At 49.0% G+C, this 17,357-nt stretch overlaps 1 protein-coding gene across 1 annotated transcript in view; it reads left to right on the forward strand.

The window, feature by feature from the left end:
• LOC144143163 (iris-like) overlaps positions 1-17,099 on the forward strand; it is a 28,872-nt gene extending 11,773 nt beyond the window's left edge. Inside the window, exons 3-6 of the mRNA XM_077674964.1 lie at positions 3,336-3,603; positions 6,499-6,829; positions 12,284-12,458; positions 15,547-17,099. Coding sequence (XP_077531090.1) covers positions 3,336-3,603; positions 6,499-6,829; positions 12,284-12,458; positions 15,547-15,885 — 1,113 coding nt within the window. The 3' untranslated portion in view covers positions 15,886-17,099. The remainder of the gene's footprint in view (positions 1-3,335; positions 3,604-6,498; positions 6,830-12,283; positions 12,459-15,546) is intronic.
• The last annotated feature ends 258 nt before the right edge of the window (positions 17,100-17,357 follow it).

Genomic DNA, 17,357 nt, shown 5'->3' on the forward strand with positions numbered 1-17,357 from the left:
CGAGCTATACTGCCGGTTCCCTTGAGGGGGACACCTATGGGGATCATCCCCACAAAAGGCGATTGTATACGATCTGCTGTGTCATCATCATCTTCATCGTCGTCTAAGCCTTTTCCGACACGTACACCACTTCTGTGACAATGTCATCTTATCACGATACCACCTTCTCCCACCCTACTTACCTAGACTCACTACTTTTCTTCCGTGATACCAGCCTGCATTTCGGCCCCTCACGCAACTGCGTTCCGCTTCCTTACCCCTCGTTATCCCCCCTTAAATCAGCTATTTCGGGACATATCCAGACACATTCCCTCCACAATGGAGGCATCCTCACCCACATATCAACATCCCTCTTCCGCTACCACAAGTCCAACACTGCGCGGACTGCAACGATATATCCCCACGCCATCTGGAACTTCCACGCCCTGGTTCCTCTCCCTCCACCCCCCCCCCCTCCAATTCTTTGTTTTCAGCCCATTCGCGCTCGGCCGCTCAGTTCCACTGCACCAAGGTCGACAGGGCTCAGGCCAACAGAGCTCGCGTTAGGGACTCAACTATTCCTACTAAGCCGGGCCAGGAATAAAACATCTCTCTCTCTCTATCCCTCTCTCCCTCTAAGGGGTTGTTTTTCTCATTCTTACGATGGTAAATTCAACGTGTATTATAAATAAGTGAACAATTGTACCCCCATGATGGACTTATACTTTTCCGACTTATGCCTGAGGTTTTCTTGCCCTAAACAATGGGAATATGAATGAGCCATGGCAGGGGCTTTAGTAGTTAGGAATCGTCTTGCCTATATACACTTCAGCTGCAAGCATTGGCATGCCTCTTTTTTTTCCTGGTGGTTTCATTGAGCGACAACAAAAGAAAAACACACAGACCAACATCCTCTTACTTAGCCCAAGAAATACTTTATTCTTAAGCATACTCCTATACTTCAACCGATTTGGCGAAGCACACACGACTCTTTCGTGTTTCAGGATCACTTTGTAGCACACTAGGTTCCACGTGAACGTTAAAGGAGCCATGAGGACAAAACACAAGTTCGGTTCATTCGAAAGATTGCCTCGAAAGAATCATACTGCTGTTAACGCACACTTCGCAAATCAGCTACATAACTAGGAAAAACGGAATGGCCATGCCACCCACTAGCTCATTTCCCGCAACAGAACCTATGATGTCACATGAGCTTAGCTGTGCGATTGGCTGAGGACGGAAAAAGAAAACAAAAATTAGGCACGGCTTATAGGCTTTCCGAACGAACAATTTGCGCTTAAGTGTAGTGCATATTCATTTTACAGCAGTAAGAATGGTGCGGTAAACAATGAAAGTTACGAAAACGCACGTAAGCACAGAAGTACCGATGTTCACTGCTGTTGGTACTGGGCGCACTATGCTTGTTTTAGATGCACAGCACTCTGCCGCTTTGAAGTTGTTTGACAGGACACTGGCTGATTGGCGTAAGCCGCGTTGTCTGACATGACCCTGTTTGTCGAGGATACCCGAGGTTTCACGAGGCGATCACTTTTTACATTAACAAAAACAAGGCAGGTGCAAATACGCTCAAAAACAAAGCAACGGAGGACAACGGTTCGTGGATGACTATAGCAGCGGCATCTGGAGGGCTGGCGGACAGCAAGGTCGTAAACCCGAATGACGCAGTGGAATTTCGCTTGAATACACGCGCTTCTGACGTCATTGCTGACGTTAGGAAAACCCATGATTTGGCAGGAGAATCAAAATTTTAACCTAAATTGATCCATTTCTCAGTGAATACGGCGTCGTTTGCGGCTGGACAAGTGCTGGGGGCACTAGAAAACGCGAAATCTTTCTAATAAAATAAACTTGTATTCTGCCTTCATGGCTCCTTTAAAGGTGCCTCCTGCGTAAGGAGGCTATATGCGGCTGTGTTCATAAAAACAATTATGGCGTTGCTTCCTCTGCTGCTACAAAACGATAAAAAGTGCCTTAGAGTATCACAAAAGTATCTTAATTCGCCATGTGTACAAATTTCGGGAAAAAGCCAGGCGCAATACCAGTGCGCTAAAGCGGCATCTTATGACTTTTACGTACAGAAGTGTCAGCAGGCTTGCCACTTCCCCGTACAGGCGTCCACCTATCCATCGCACCAGTACCCCGCTTAAAATTTCAGTTATCACAGACCAAAGCCCTTGCTCTGGCATTTGCTCTACACATTTGTCGTTGCCGCTGTTTATATGTCACTCGCTGCGGTGGATCAATGGCTAAGCCAAATACTCGGGTTTGATTCCCCACCACGGCGGGTACCTTTCAGATGGAAGCGGAAAGCATAAACGCCAGTACGTCGGTATTTCAGCATCGTTTAAAGACCCTTTCATTATCATGGTTACTCCGTAGCACACCCCTCTGGGGCACCTTATATCCCAGGCGTCGTTGGGCGCGTTAAAGCCAGAATTTGAAAAAAAAAAAAACTAACCTTGCATTTAAAGGTTGTTTGACACGGCGGTCGAAATCACTGATGTAAGAGAGTTTGTGTAAGTGATTTCGTGATCAGCGAGTTCAATTATCCGCGGATTACGTACCACCTGATACGACGTCACTGAGTCGTGGCGTGACCCTAGCTCACGGACCGCGGACGACGCAATCTGACAATGCGAGGCTTCTTTTCAGTTCGCGATTTCGGATGGGGAACAGATCGAAATACGGCGCTTTGGCGTGCAAAAGGGTGGATAGTCTAGCAACCATGCTTCTTTGCTCGGAGTAGCGGAGAGCGTATCGAGATTGAGTGCTTCCTTCGGCGCGGTTACACGGAAGGGAAATTTGACTTGTTAGCCACAAGCACGAGTGAGCGACACTCCGATCGCAGCGTTCGTCAAGTGCCCGCAACGACATCGTGGGCTACGCCGGAGAGCCGAGACAGGTAGAGCGATTGAAGCGACACCAACGGAAGCAGGAGTTCAGGAGAAGCGGGACCAGAAAACATGGGCGCTACTGGCATGTATGCGTTCTCACTGAGCCACGTACGTGATCTTACGCGGCTCATTTTGTGGCCAACGCTACGGGCTTCACCCCGCAACGACGCTTTCTGTCGGCGTCCATTTCTGCCGCCGCCCTAAACCACCCGAAACTGTTGCGCATTTCACCGCGGCGCATTTCGCGGCGCGCAGACAGTCCACGCTTCAAGAGTATGCTCTGTCCGTCCATTGCCTCCTAGTACATCCGCCCTGTCGTCTGATCGCTTTATCCTTCGTGAGAATGCTCCCTTCCGCCGAACTTTCTCGCGACGTCATTCGACTTCAATATTCCGGCTGCGGACATGTCCGTCATGTAAATCCCCCTTAACGCGCGTGCAGGCCAACCCGTACTTCGTGGACCGCGACCAGCGCCTCCCCACCAGGTGGCGGAACGACGTGCAGATGCGCTTCGACATGGACTACGTTAACAGCGTCCACCACGAGAAGTTCCTGGCCACCGTAGACACCTCGGCAGAGAAGCCTGCGTTGCGCCTGGAACGCTTCAGCTGGGACTTTGCCGGTGACGCCGAGCGCAGTCGAGCCGACATCGACGGCTTCGCACGCATGGGTACCAGCGCCTTCGCACCGGATGAGATAGTGCCAAAAGGTTGGGAGCTGTCTCACCAACCTCAAACTGATTTATTTATTTATTTATTTATTTATTTATTTATTTATTTATTTATTTATTTATTTATTTTTATTTTTTTTTATTATGCGGTTTTCCGCACCGCCGCTGCACAAGCGATGTGGCATGGCGTTATAGATGGCTGCAGATTAATTTTGACCACCTGGAGATCTTTCACATCGCCGAAAGGTCAAGCACAAGGGGATGTAGCCTTTTTACCATAGTCACGAAACCGGCCGCCGCGGCCTGGAATCGAACCCGCGTCCTTGGGCTCAGCAGCATAATGCCTAGCCACTGTTTCCGCACGGGGCTACTCTCGCAACTAAACTACGAAAAGGTTCAGACGGGGCGCATAGCATATTCGACATCGAAAAAAACATTGCAGCCACTGTTCCGCTTGAAACGCTCATTCTACATCTAAAGGAAAACATTCTAGCCACTCTTCAGCTGCAAACGCTCTACGTTCACGTTGATGTTCATGATATTGTACCTCCGGACCTCTTGACCTTTGATGGAACCTGCATATCCGGGAAAGACTGGCGCTGGCACTATGCCACGAGTCATTACCGCATTGGCCTGCACTAAAGAAAGCGTCTCGTCGCTTGTTATGAAGAGATTTCAGCGGACAACACAGAACAAGCTGGGAGAGGTTCACTCGTAAGCGCTGACCAGATGTTTATTGTGACTTGCTTCACTTTTTAGAGCCGCCAGTGTACGGACGAGAATGAAAGTGATCCGTTCCTAAGTACAGACACAATTAATTTGAAGGTGATTGCGGGAGCAGCGATCTGCTGGCTTCAAATTGCATAGCTGTCGTTTTAAGAACTTTCGAGATAGAAATAGCGATGCATTTTCCCCCTCGTAGTCTTTTGCATGATACAACCATGACACAACCCGTAACATGGCGCTTCTGGTTGTTTTTTCGCCACTCCAGCGATCACCTTGAAATTTATCGTTACTGTACATCGCTTTGTAGAAGGGGACACCATAAGAGCCTCTAGCGTTTAGCATAGCGGCTAAAAATTGCATTGCATTTACACCTCGCATCTAAAGGCGAACAGCGATTGCTTACTTTGGGAGAAGAGGATCAAGAAGTAGTCAATTCTCATCCCTTCTCAGGGAGTGAGGCTTCAGCCTACACTTATATCGTAATCCTTCTAGGCACAGAAATGTTTAGTGTATGTGAGGTTCTTAGTACCCAGATGTGAATTCTTTCCTTGACTGGCGACGTCGCGGCACATTTAAACCTTAGAAAAAAATCGTGTTGTCTCCTTACGCATCAGTGCTGAGCGGACTCTTGAAGCTGGAAGCCTTCGGTAGCCGCTGAGTTCCGCTGTGTGCACGGCTTAGCATGGAGCCCTGTGGCATTGAGAAGGTTATTTTAAAGAAGAGGGTCATGCTTGGTGTACTTAATAGAAAAAATGTTTTGGTCTGTCTGAATGTATGTCTACTTGTCTCTCTCCCTTTTTTAAGCCACCCGACCTTACGTTCAGAGAATTCTTAACGAGAGGTTTATATATATTCAAAACCTTTCATAACCAGTATATCTGGAAACATACTCCGTAATTGTCAAAACTACTCCGCAAAATAAAACCTCTGGCATATTGAAATGAAACAAACATACATAACGGATGCTACGGAACTCTTTAAAATAAATATCAACGTGAGTGTAGTTTTTATGACAGTAAACTCGAAAAACGCGTTCAAAACGATATTATAACCGCATGGTACAAGAAAGGCTCGCACCCAGGGCTGGAGCTCGTGGCTCGAGAGGCAAGCCATAGAATAAGAAGAGATCACTACAGATGTCGGGCCAGGAGCACCAGCTGGGGGAAATTGAAATAAATGTCTTTTTCGTTTGCGGTCCGGTGACCTAGCCGGGAGGGGAGCCGCGTGAGAGTTGAGCGAAGTAGAGATCAGAGGCAGCTACGTGGCGGGGGCGGCATGTATTTTTACGACAGAAGGGCTGTCAATTGGGAAGTTCGTACTAACTCTTACTGCAAACAGCTCAGAGGCGACGGATTATGAAACGCTGGGAGATGGACATGCGGGGACCAGCAACTGAAACTTTAATCTATGCTTTCGACGGCGTTTGCAGCAAAGCATGCAGATACACGGGCAAGTTTACCAATAGAGCTGCTAACGCCGAGAGTTATCTAATAAGTTTGTTGGATCGAGAAACCTTTCGGAGCGATGACGTCCCCTCGCGTTGCCCAGAAGCCCCTGGATCATCTGTGCGTAGTTTCCCGCTCGTTTCGCTAGCCTACGCATGGCTCTGCGGAGCCTTACCGGCGCCCGCAAAGCCGTGACGTGACTGCGCCACGCAGGGAATGAAGGATCGCGTACAGCGGCGGCATCCAGGCCTGCGCGTGGGCTTACGCCACGTGAAGAGCTCGTAAAAATACTAACAAAAATGCCGAGCGTACGTGAGCGTACGCCTCTTCAGGAGCGCCCGCCGTGGCCCAGTCCCTCCTACGAGAATACTCTGCCCTGGGTTTTTGGAGTTATCTCTGGCGTGCGGTTCTCCTCGGCCGTTCACGCATGTTCGCGCCTGAATGGGGAAAGGTGGGGGGGGGAGCACAGTGGACGAGTTCGCGCTACAGACGCATAGTTCGCGAAGCTGATTGCCGCGTGTTCTAGCGCATGCTAACGCGGTCCACTTTGGGAGAGGTGTGAAAGTCTGAGACCCTTTGAAAACGATCCGGCCATCTGGTCATTGGAACTTTTAGCGGAAAGTTCGGAAATCTATGCGAGGTGCAACAGCCGGGTCACCGACGAAGTTAGACAGGAATGTCTGCTGTGCGGTTTCTTCAGCCTAGCAACACTAGGGCAAGACGCGGAAATATTTTTCTTATTCATTTCTGTTCGCTCTTGCAGGTTGCATCACGTCGTCATCGCTGGTATGCCTGCTGAGCTTGCTGGACTTCCGGGGATCGTGGAGCCACGCGTTCGACGACCGCACGGCCAGCCACCATCCCTTCTACGAGACAGCCGATGCGCCGCCCACCGCGGTGGTGATGCTACACCAGACGGGCCACTTCCGCGTCGCCACTTGCAGCGACCTGCATGCCACGGCCCTGGAGATCCCCTACCAGCCGCCAGGATACGGCACCGGGTGCATCCCGGTCTGCCCGTCTACGCACAGCGGATGTTCGTCCGCCTCTCTCTCCGCAATGAGCTCTCCGCCAAGCGGCCTCCAGACGCCCACGTGAGCTCTCGGCATAAGCACCCGACCGAAGAAGTGGTAGAGAAGAAAAAGTTGTAGACGTGGTATAAAAGTCTACTGTCAATGGGGACGTCCTCTATTTCGATTAGTTGCAGGCGTACTCCGGATAGAGAAGAAACACAAAAGGTTTCAGCCTTTAGAAAATCAAGTTCGCTAAAGTTGTACCGGTATCTCTCATAAAAGCTTGGTTCGAAGTTCATCTGAAAGTTTAATTGTATGTGAAAGAGAAAAACGTAAACAGAAACTTCAAGAAGCCCAATTGGTGGACACATTGTCAATGCATAAGCGAATTCCTTCAGAAACACATTAAAAAACATTATGATTAGCGCAGTCAAGGAACCCTGTACACTTCGTTTTCATTTTTATCTGGTCTATTGTTGTGGTTTCTAAATTCGCATGATTGTAGGGCTTAACACGCCGACACAGAGCAGGTGATGTGGTGCGCCGTAGGGGAGGACTACGGATTAATTTTGACCATCTGGGGATTTTTAACCTGCGCGAAATGTCGTACACACGAGCGTTTTTGCTTTTCGCTTTTACCAAACAAGCGGCCGCCGCGGCCGGTATTCAAACCCGCGTCCCCGTGCAGAGCGTTTATAATTTCTGGCGTACGTATCAGCATTTTTGAGAGCAAGGGCATACCGTGTGGTGTTTCCATAACCATTCTGCACATGCATTTAAACAGAATACACAAATTAATTCTCCTATACTTGCGTTGCAATATACAAGCTTACCCGCACCCATCCAACAGTAACTGTAGAAGGCCTTAGTTCTCTTTCCGTGACGTCACATGGTGCGTCGGCTAGGCGAAACTGCGGAGCGCTGTTCAAGAGAGGTTTTCGCGTAGATGCACTGCAAGGAATCTTTCTTTCTTGTTAAGACAAGCATGCATACACACAGAAAAATATTTGACCTGAAGAATATTACAGGAGCAAAACTTTAATTAAATGATCCAATTTCGTTTCCTGTTTGCGCCATACAAGGAGGAATACAACCATTTGGTCTGCAGGCTTGTAGGTTCGTTTTTACTTTTTTTACTTATCGGCAGCCTCGAGACTTCTGCGGTTTGGCTTCCCACAGAAGCTGGAGTTTTATTTGTGTATAACGCAGCGCTGGTAATATTACCGTAGTCAAGGTGGAGATGTATTAGTATTTCAGGGCCATAACTGTGACAAAGCCCTGGTCATCTTTCAGAGCAGAGATTCTTCTCTCAAGGTAGTTGAAGAATTTTTCGCTCCCATTCTCTCGCTGAGCGCTTATACCGTAAGGCTATCATAATGATCTCATCGGCGTATGATGCGGCGAGCAGATTCTTGGCTGTGCTTGTGAGCATATACATGGAACAAATATAGTAAAAAGAATTCAACAGAACATTATAGGATAAGCAGAGTAGCATCTGCGTTGTTTTTTCGGTAGGAATTAAGTGACTTTCTCTTCCAGAAACCTTCTGAAGTCGGCATATTGTCTTGCTTGGGTCGTTGGCAACCGATTCATTAGAGAACAGCCTCGCAAATTTACGCGACTGAGTTGGGCTTGCCTGATGCCTTGGCGGAGTTCCACAATACTCCTTTTACTGCTAACAGTTTCGGGGACGCACAGTTTGTGCCAAATTTTTTACGCTCGTTTTCAAAACGTGTAACCTCACGCTGAAGTGTCCTTTCGCGCAGAATTTTAGGTGCGACGCTGAGAGGAGCATCTCTTGCCGGCGGCCCTGTCCTGCGTCCGTCGTCGTCGGCGTCCGCGTCCGCACAGCTGCGTCTCACCTCCGCTCACCCCCTCTCCTCTCTCCGATAGCGAACGCTCTCGCCCAACATCGGCGGGCGTGTGGCGCAGCGCACTCTCACTCCGCCGGTGGGCGGCGCTGCGCGCGGCGCAAGCGCGCTGTGCGCATGTGCAGCGCCCTCTCTCTCCGCGGTCTCCTCTCCTTCGGGCGCGCTGCACATATAAGCGGAGTGCCGCGCTCCGGCCGGTCTCTCAGTCGACGGTCGTCCGCGCTACGCTTGCTCTCTCTCTCTCTCTCTCTCTCTCTCTCTCTCTCTCTCTCTCTCTCGCATTACCCGACGATTGCTCACGCAATTCGAGTAATCGACCCAACGGAAACGCACAATGGAACCCCCTTCAGCGTCGCATCACACCAGGGTTCCCGCGAGGGGATGTGGGCGTAATTTTTCCGTGCACGGCGCTTCATTGTCGATCATCTGAATGAGAAGCATTCACTTTTTTTATTACGCGCCATAGCCAGGTCTTCGTCTGCTGGCTTCTCAAGTGGTTGGCCAATTGGTTCAAAAAATCGACTTTATCCTCCTCGAATGCTGTGGTGACGTCTGGTTAGATTCGACGATTCGTTCAGTTATTAATGTTTCTTGCGCCCCCCCCCCCCCTCCGGAAAAAAAAACACCACTACGGCTCTACATTGGTACACTCGCCGTAAAAATAACAATATTGATCACTCGCAACAATTAGCAGATTTTCCGCAAACGCTTGTAATCGTGCACGTATAGAAAAAGAAACGTGGTTGTGCAGAAGAAGCGCAAATGTATTTAGTAACATATTTTCGTATCACGATAACAAAGGAATTGGAGAAATAAAAACGTATTTCAGGAAGATTGCATTGCTTAGAGCACCCACTTCTTGTCAGGGTCTTGCCTTTTCGTAGCTTCCGGAGACGTAGCTCGGACAGTTCGGCAACCTCGACGGTACAACGCCCGAAGAAGGCGCCCATGAAAAAGCGGCACTGTCGTGGTGACGCCAGTAGCTTGATCGGTATGCGAGGCTACTCCGATAAAGACTTCATCCGTGAAGTGCGGTGCGCATGCCTAGAAATAAATTTTACCTCCATGAGCAATGTCATCGCTACTTGATTTGGTTGGTTGGTTAGAAAACGTTTGATCAGAAAAAGGGAGAGGGGAGGGGGAGAGAACGAGTAAGGGGCGGTGGATGGCCATCCTATTCCGGTAGGCCGCGCAGGTTTGCCGCCGCCTTCGCCCGAGAGATCAGGGCTTCCTGGTCTTGGAGCTGGTAACTGCGCAACGCGATCTCCCATCGCTCTACAGAAGGGGGATCGGGTGGTTGGAGGTTCAGTGGGCACATCCAGACAAGTTGCGTTGTCGTGTTGGGACAGGCCGCATAGCGAGCAGTTGGGTACATAGCAGGTTGGGGGAGATGCGGTAGAGGGCGACGTGGTTGTGGTATGTGTGAGTTTGAAGTCTTCGCCAGATGCGGGCGCCGGAAACAGAGAGCAGAGAGCGGACACCAAACAATTCTGCACCCAAAGGGAAAATAGGCTTACCCCGGAATTCTTTGTGACACAGAGGTCTTCCCGCGGCACGGCGCGTATCCAAGCGTTTCCCAGTATTTCCTCATTCGGGAAATTGCACCCGCACAAGGTTCGTGTCCCCAGTGTAGTAGCGTGGCATCGTGGTACAGAGCAGTTGCGCGGCATCTAAGCGTCGTTCTTTTGGCATTTTCAATGCTCGCAAATACAGAAACATAAACAGAACCACGCAAAACACGAGAAACACAACCACGTTGAGATGCACGATAGAGAAAGACGCGCCGGGTAATGCCGATACCGAGGACCAGTTGGGTTCGTCTTGAGCCGGACGTGCGATGCTGCGATGTCGCAGTGGAAGGTGCGCAGGAGATAGACCCCGCCAAAACCGTCCGTCGCCTTATGCAGTTGCCCCAGTAGCAGACGTAGCGCGATTGAAAAGTACGGAGAACTGAACCTTCTCCCTTTCCAGTTGGTGTTGGCCCAGCGCGGCGATCCATGACGTCACGGTGGACACGCAGCTGTCGAACTTAGGTTAGCGGCTATGTTCAAACGAGGCTCTGTGCTAGGTATACGGCAAAAGCTGATCTTGCGGCTGCGCGTTGATTGGCTTCCGCTCCTTGACATGCTCATCGCATTGTGCCCGGAAGTCATTCTCATATTCACTGGCAGTGAATTAACTTTTCGACCGTTTGATTACCGCTAAATTTTTTGGCATGACCGTTCCAGGGCTGACGTACTTAAATACACCCAACTCAGGCCGGCACTATCAGTTAAAGCAACCTTACTAGTTTTGGCCGAAACAACGAGATTAGACATATTTCAAAACCAAAGACAAATGTTGCCAGAGAAGAATGCACCAATGCCTTCCGCATTATTCGCAGCGTGCACGCGAAGGTTCGCGTGGAGCAGCGTGCCATGAAAACTGTCGTGACTGCCATGTCGCTACAAAATTTGTCAGGAAGTGATCCTATTCAGCTGCACCAAACGCCCTTTACAAATTCAGGTTTTTTATAAGCCAGTTCCTTGAAGCTTTTCTGCTTAATTATAAGAACACAACCAAAGTACACGCCCTTTAAACCAGGATATTTTTTTTCTTCCAGCAATGCAAATGGTGGGTTGAAACAATATAAGCTGCTGCTATAAAGAGATGACAAAGGAGAGGCATTTTACACCTTATTGTGTTAGGAGTAACGTTTCCACGTAGAGACAGCATGTCTTCTACGATTTTTCAAATCTTGAAAAAAAAAAAAAAAAAAACCGCAATGTCCCCAGACACCTTTTCTTCATCCTTGCAGCATAGCTGCTTTTTAATGTTTGTTTTTACTAACTCTCAGCTGTGTTTCTGCTTGCAAGGCTACAGGAGAGGCTGTGGGTCAGTGTCGTTTCAGCATAGCGGCGCCCGTTCCAAAATGGCTGCTCTACCTCGGGTGCTAAATAGGGATGCGTACTGAAGACCGCAAGAACTAGCCAATCCTATTGTCAATTTCCCAACTTTTTTTATGCAACTTTTCGCCCTAATGGCTCTCGGAAGTTACATAAAATGTTTCCAAATCGTGTGACAAGCACGTTTAAGAGAGTTTTTCGTATATCACTGATAGTCAAAAAACAGTCTGTAGTACCTCAGTCAAGCAAATCGGGTTTTCCTGATGAGGGTACTAATTCAATGCAAAAGCTGTACTACCCAACATCTTTCTAGGTCATTGATCGCATCGCAAGTGACCTTCTCACGCTCCCGAGAAGGTTGCACCTTCCTTTCTGATCACTTCATTTGCTCAAAGCCTCGCTGCGGCGGTACTACATGAATAGATGAGAATGAGGCGACGGTTTCGCCTGTGCTTGATCGCTTAACACCATTTGGGCGCCCTGTGCGTGCATTTCAGTGCAAGCGAACCACGTGACTAAGTGATGGTTTAATGGCTGCTCCGGCGCTTTTTCGCTCAGTACGGCCATCTGTGGCTCACAGGCTGAACTGCCTATTCGAACCTTTCAGCGCAAGCGAAGGAATGAGCCAACACATCCAGTAAAAATAGCTAGAAGGCCTCCAGGCAGCGAAATCCCAGTCAAAGACAAGCTTTCAGGACACACTGTGGGCATAGAACTCGCTTGTTGGCGTGATAACTTGGTTGAGAAGTGTCAAACCCGCATCGTTTTTTTCTCCGCAGCTCTTACCCGACCGGAGGCCCGGAGCTGTCATTGGTTATTTTGCTGCCTCTGGATAGAGACGGGCTTTCCACGCTGGAGGAGAGACTTACCAGCTACACTGCGTTGCGCTGTCTAAGCATGCTGAAGCCTCACGGAGTTGTTCACGTCAGTATGCCCATGTTTAGCATCAAGCAGGTATGGCTCCACTGTACATAGAAGCTAAATTGTCAGCGTCAACGCATAGCTGTTCTTTGTAGAGCGCGGGCTGCAGTGACGCTGAGCAGTAAGATTGTATAGAGCGTTTTCTAGAAGCTGCATATAGATTGCGGTGGCATGATTCCGTGCTGAGTTTACATTGAAACCAAGGCGAAAGTCCCCGCAAAACCAAATCCGCAACACAGTGGAAATTAAAAGGCTGGCCTTACTACTCTTCCCTATACTTGGCCAGTAAGCTTTATTTTATGGATTAGTCAAACAGCAGTTTTAAAACGCCTTCCCAGTTCCATCCAGTAATACGGGAAATATTTTACGTGTCTGTGGGTTGTTTCACTGAATGAAAACCTTAGAAATATGTCTTTTATTCACTGAAGCACCAGCTAGCACGACGTCCGTTTATCAAAGGTACCCTAGTGAGAGGCCATGCTTTACGGCTGGGTTTTGCTGGCGTCAAGTTTCTGACTGCGGACGCATCCCTCAACGCGTCTGGATTTTGTTATATAATTTCATGTCTCTTTATGACCACCGTTCGGTCTTGTACGACTGCCTTTAATTCCCCATTCTTAACTACTAAACTCTCGTGCTGTTTTTTCTCATATAGCGTACGAAATATTTTTAACAGCTTTCCCTTAACAGCTTGCCTTTCTCAAAACTATGTTGGCAATACCCGGCACAGATACCAGTTCTGTCTCCCAGGTAACTTTTTTAATTCCTCTGTCTCATATCGCATACCGGCAACGTCGTCTCAAATCCATTAGAGCCTACATTATGAGCGATCTTCCCCCATCACTCTTGCATTCAAAAAACGGACATCACGAATCGAAGGAATTTTCACGCATCAAATGTTATCCCACAAATGCACCAACAAATAGAAAAGAATTGGTGCAAATTCGCGTGTGTGGCGCGAGGACCGGGCAAACAGCGAAGCTGGTGGAACCACATAGCTTTTTCTTGGTTCGATTAAATTCATGCTAAACATACTTGGAGGCTCGCCCAAGTTTTCTACCTGGTGTCGTCACTAGTCCTCGAAATAGCAATGAACACTGGGTTATTAAAGTATGTGCAATGTACGCGTGCCCACCGGCTTTGCGGTGAAGCTCCAAGAGTAGCGGAGGGCGGAGCTGGACGAGTTTCTTCCTCAACATTTGTGAACTGGTTCGGTGGCCAGCGTTCGGCTTGTGTGGTCTGGCGTGTGGGACAGTAATTAAGAAGTTCATTAACGCTATCCCTTCGTGGCGTTTTGGCTTTTTTATTTCGGCATATTTCTTGTCTTTGTACGGTCAAACTGCACCCCTCGTCGCAACAAGCAATAGAGATAGCCACACCGCGACGCGTTTCTAAGGCCGTTCTTGTTCCAGTTGTATCGCGCCTCCCCGGGACAAGTTACCTATGCACTACAGGCAGAAGTGGCCATCGTCCATGGCCCACCGAGGTGGCTCAGTGGCTAAGGCGTTGTGCTGGTGCGCCTGAGGACTCGGGTTCGATTCCAGGCTGCTGCGGCGGCCCCTTTTCCGATGGAGGCGAAAAGCAAAAATGCCTGTTGGCTCGATATTTCGGCGCACTTTAAAGATCTCCAGGCGGTCAAAATCAGTCCGGAGCCCTCCAATACGGCGGGCCTGATCGCCTGTGCACGTCAGTGCATTACACAAACAACCAATCAATCACCATCGCCCTAACAATTGCCACCTCATTGCCTGCCACAAATATTCCACTGCTGCATCCTCGACAATACAGCGGAAGTATTATTGGGCTCCAACGCATGCCGACGTGCCCGGCAGCGAAGCTGTTCACCATCATGCCCGAGATCTCACACACCGGGCTAGTCAGGAGTTTGGCAAGCAGTGGCGGGTCTGTCCCTCTTGTCCCTCAAAGAAATCACACAGCACTACCGCGTGGAGCGAACAAACTACTCCTATCTGCTTAAAAACCTCACAAAAGAACAAGGCCACTATCGAGGAATCTAAACAAACTTTCCCAACCGAACTACAGCCCACATTCTGGCCCCAACCCCGTACTCATCGCAATGCCACTTCTGCGAGACTCCAGGCAGCCTCTCCCACATTATGTGAGGCTGTGATAAGAACCCCAATCTACCGCCCTGATCTTCCCTCCTCTGAGCACTGGGAGAGAGCACTGTCCGTCTCGGACCTTCAAGACCAGCTTTCGCTGGTGAAGAGAGCCGAAGAAGCAGGGCGGTCTAAAGGGGTCCTGGAATAACGATTCTTACCCAAGCCGAATTGCTTTATAGAAACGTTTGTTTCTCCTTCTCCTTATCCAAAGCCACGTGTCAACCGGTTGTATCGCGCCTCGGACCGGTGGCATAACGAGTCCCGCTGTAGGCCGGTGAGGCGAAGCTACGGTGAAAAACAGTGTCATACAATAATAATTTTATGAAACTTTGTGGGGTGAACCGCTGGAGGAGCGTGAGATGACGTCATCGCTCGGCGAGGTTTTTCTGCGCACGTTCACCGGTCTAACCGTCAGCTTCAGCAGCATCGCTATTCAAAAAGAATAATACGGTCCACTTGCAATTTCCTGTAAATGGATTCCATTGTGCGGTTATGGTGACACCAGTGACATTTTCAGTATTTTAACCACTAGCTCATTTACATACTTCCTGAAGGGGGATGTTAAGTTCGTTTGCATTGCTGTGATATGAAGTCCATACATCCATTTCGTTCTTTGTAAAGTTGCCTGCTTAGAACTAGTATTTTCGCGCTGAAATAGAACGTGATTGCATCCTATCCGGTTCTTGTATGATTATTATTAACAAGGTAACAACTGCATTTCTTTGAAACTTCTCAGTGTACCTAGCGTAACCCCTGATTAACTGTGTGATATCATTGGATTCCTTACTACCCAATAGGCTGCAGATCCAAACACCAGATCGTATAATACGTGACATTGGAAAAAAGAGGAAAACCAAGTTCGAACTTGGTTGGCATCTTAGACTTTCTTCATATCGCGTTAAAAGTGTGGTTGCTGCTGTCTAGAATGTTGTGAAGAACATTGCGGTATATGCGGTTTTTCGGTGAGACTTCAGCATTTTCGGTGGCTTCTTCGCCAGGTCACCGAGCTCACTTCTGCCCTGTCCGCCCTCGGTGTCCGCGACGTGTTCAGCGACCGTGCAGAGCTCTGGGGCAGCACGGCTGGAGAGAAGCGGGTATCGAGCTTCCGGCACGCTGCGGCATTCCAGACTTCGCCGACGGGCGGCCGGCACAGACACCACCACGGCCTTCACCACCCCAGCGTTGCCGCGAAGCTGGCGCATTGTCTCGTGTCGCTGGTCAAGGCCCCGCACCCGAGCATCCATTTTACCGTGGACAGGCCCTTCGCCTTCTTCGTCGTGTGCATGCACCCGGACACTCTTCTCCTCCTGGGCTCTGTACGAAAGATCACATGGTGAAGCGACCCCGACGATGACCTTAGTGAAGGGACTGTTTCCAACGGTCCATAAGGCAGCAAGTGGTGCCTTACCGATGTGCTTTAGAGATGCATCAACGCGCTTTATTTATTTTCTGTTCGGACAACGTCTCTAATACCTTTCAAACCACGTGATTAGCATTAGTTCAGTATGTGCAGAGTATTGATATCCGCGCGGTGTATAATTTCTTGACAGACAGCAATGTTTGGGGACGCTACGAAAACTTTTCGAAGAGAATGTAGCACGACTGAACCCTTACAAGTGCTTCCGCGGCGTTCTCACGTTGACATTGTCCTCGCGCTGCCAGGCGTACGAACTTGAACCATTCGTGTCAGCGGCAGTGGAATACCCAATTTTCTTCTTCGAATAAGCTATACGTGCTTTATCGTTATATATGAGCTGGACTTCACCGACGAGGTTTTACATCTGAGAATGTTCAGGGAAATCTATTGAAGTAGTTTTTCCAAAGAAGTATTGCTGATGATAGTACCGATGCAGCCAGCTTCGCTCGAAGGACAGAGCGTGAAAAGGCATACAGACGCACCGAGCGCATAATTGTAGCTGCGCACAAAAACATGAAGTCTGCGCACAGAATTGTTTGATTTTGTTTCGGCGAGGCGTTTCTATGCTGACACTTCACCGAAAATAAACAGGTTTGGCGCAATATTATGCTGCAGTCAAGTGATACCGTTAAATGGCGTGCGGTTCAGAAGTAAGCCTGGCTTGCATCTGTCAGGATGTTTTGGATTATCGTGTGTTCTTTTAAATATACCTTGAACAAACACATTTCCTCCCGCAGACACTCACGCAGAGAGTGTGCGTGAGGTGATGTATTATGCTGGTATCAAATACAACGTATTCATTACAGATAGAGCTGTATGGCATGGTCGCAGGGCCGGATTATAGCATATAAGACATGACGCACGCCATCGTATGGTGGAACGCTAATCGTTCTCGTGCGGAGATCGTTGGTTTTTATTATTCATTATTCATTTTATTATACATTATTCATTATTTACATTTTTTTTCATTAGGTTATGGCGGAGAGAGCCATGTTGCAGTCACTGAACGGCCTCTGGTTCACCGCGGTGGTACTTAAAATATCTTCGCTTTGTTTCCTTGCAATAAAATTGCTTATAGCATGTGCAAAGAATCGCACGTGTTTATTGGTGTTCCTGCTTTTGAACAAGACCGTGTGCTGCCTGCCTTCCGGGTGTGTATTATAGAGAGATCTCTCTCGAAGGCAAACGCCGCAATATTGATATCGCGTGAGGAATTTTACGGACATCTTAGAAGAACAATCGCAGTGGATCCGCGTACAAGGAGCGACCGAAGAACAGGTAACGACTGAGCGCATGCGCAGAGGGGTGAGATTCGCCCAGGCGGCTGGCTCTATTGCCCTCGGTAATGCTGTGTTCTGACTGCTACCGACCTTATACCCGGGCACGACAGGA

The sequence above is a fragment of the Haemaphysalis longicornis genome, unplaced genomic scaffold, assembly GCF_048455015.1.
Source record: "Haemaphysalis longicornis isolate Haplotype H1 unplaced genomic scaffold, Haemaphysalis longicornis Haplotype H1 scaffold_6, whole genome shotgun sequence".
NCBI lineage: Eukaryota > Metazoa > Arthropoda > Arachnida > Ixodida > Ixodidae > Haemaphysalis > Haemaphysalis longicornis.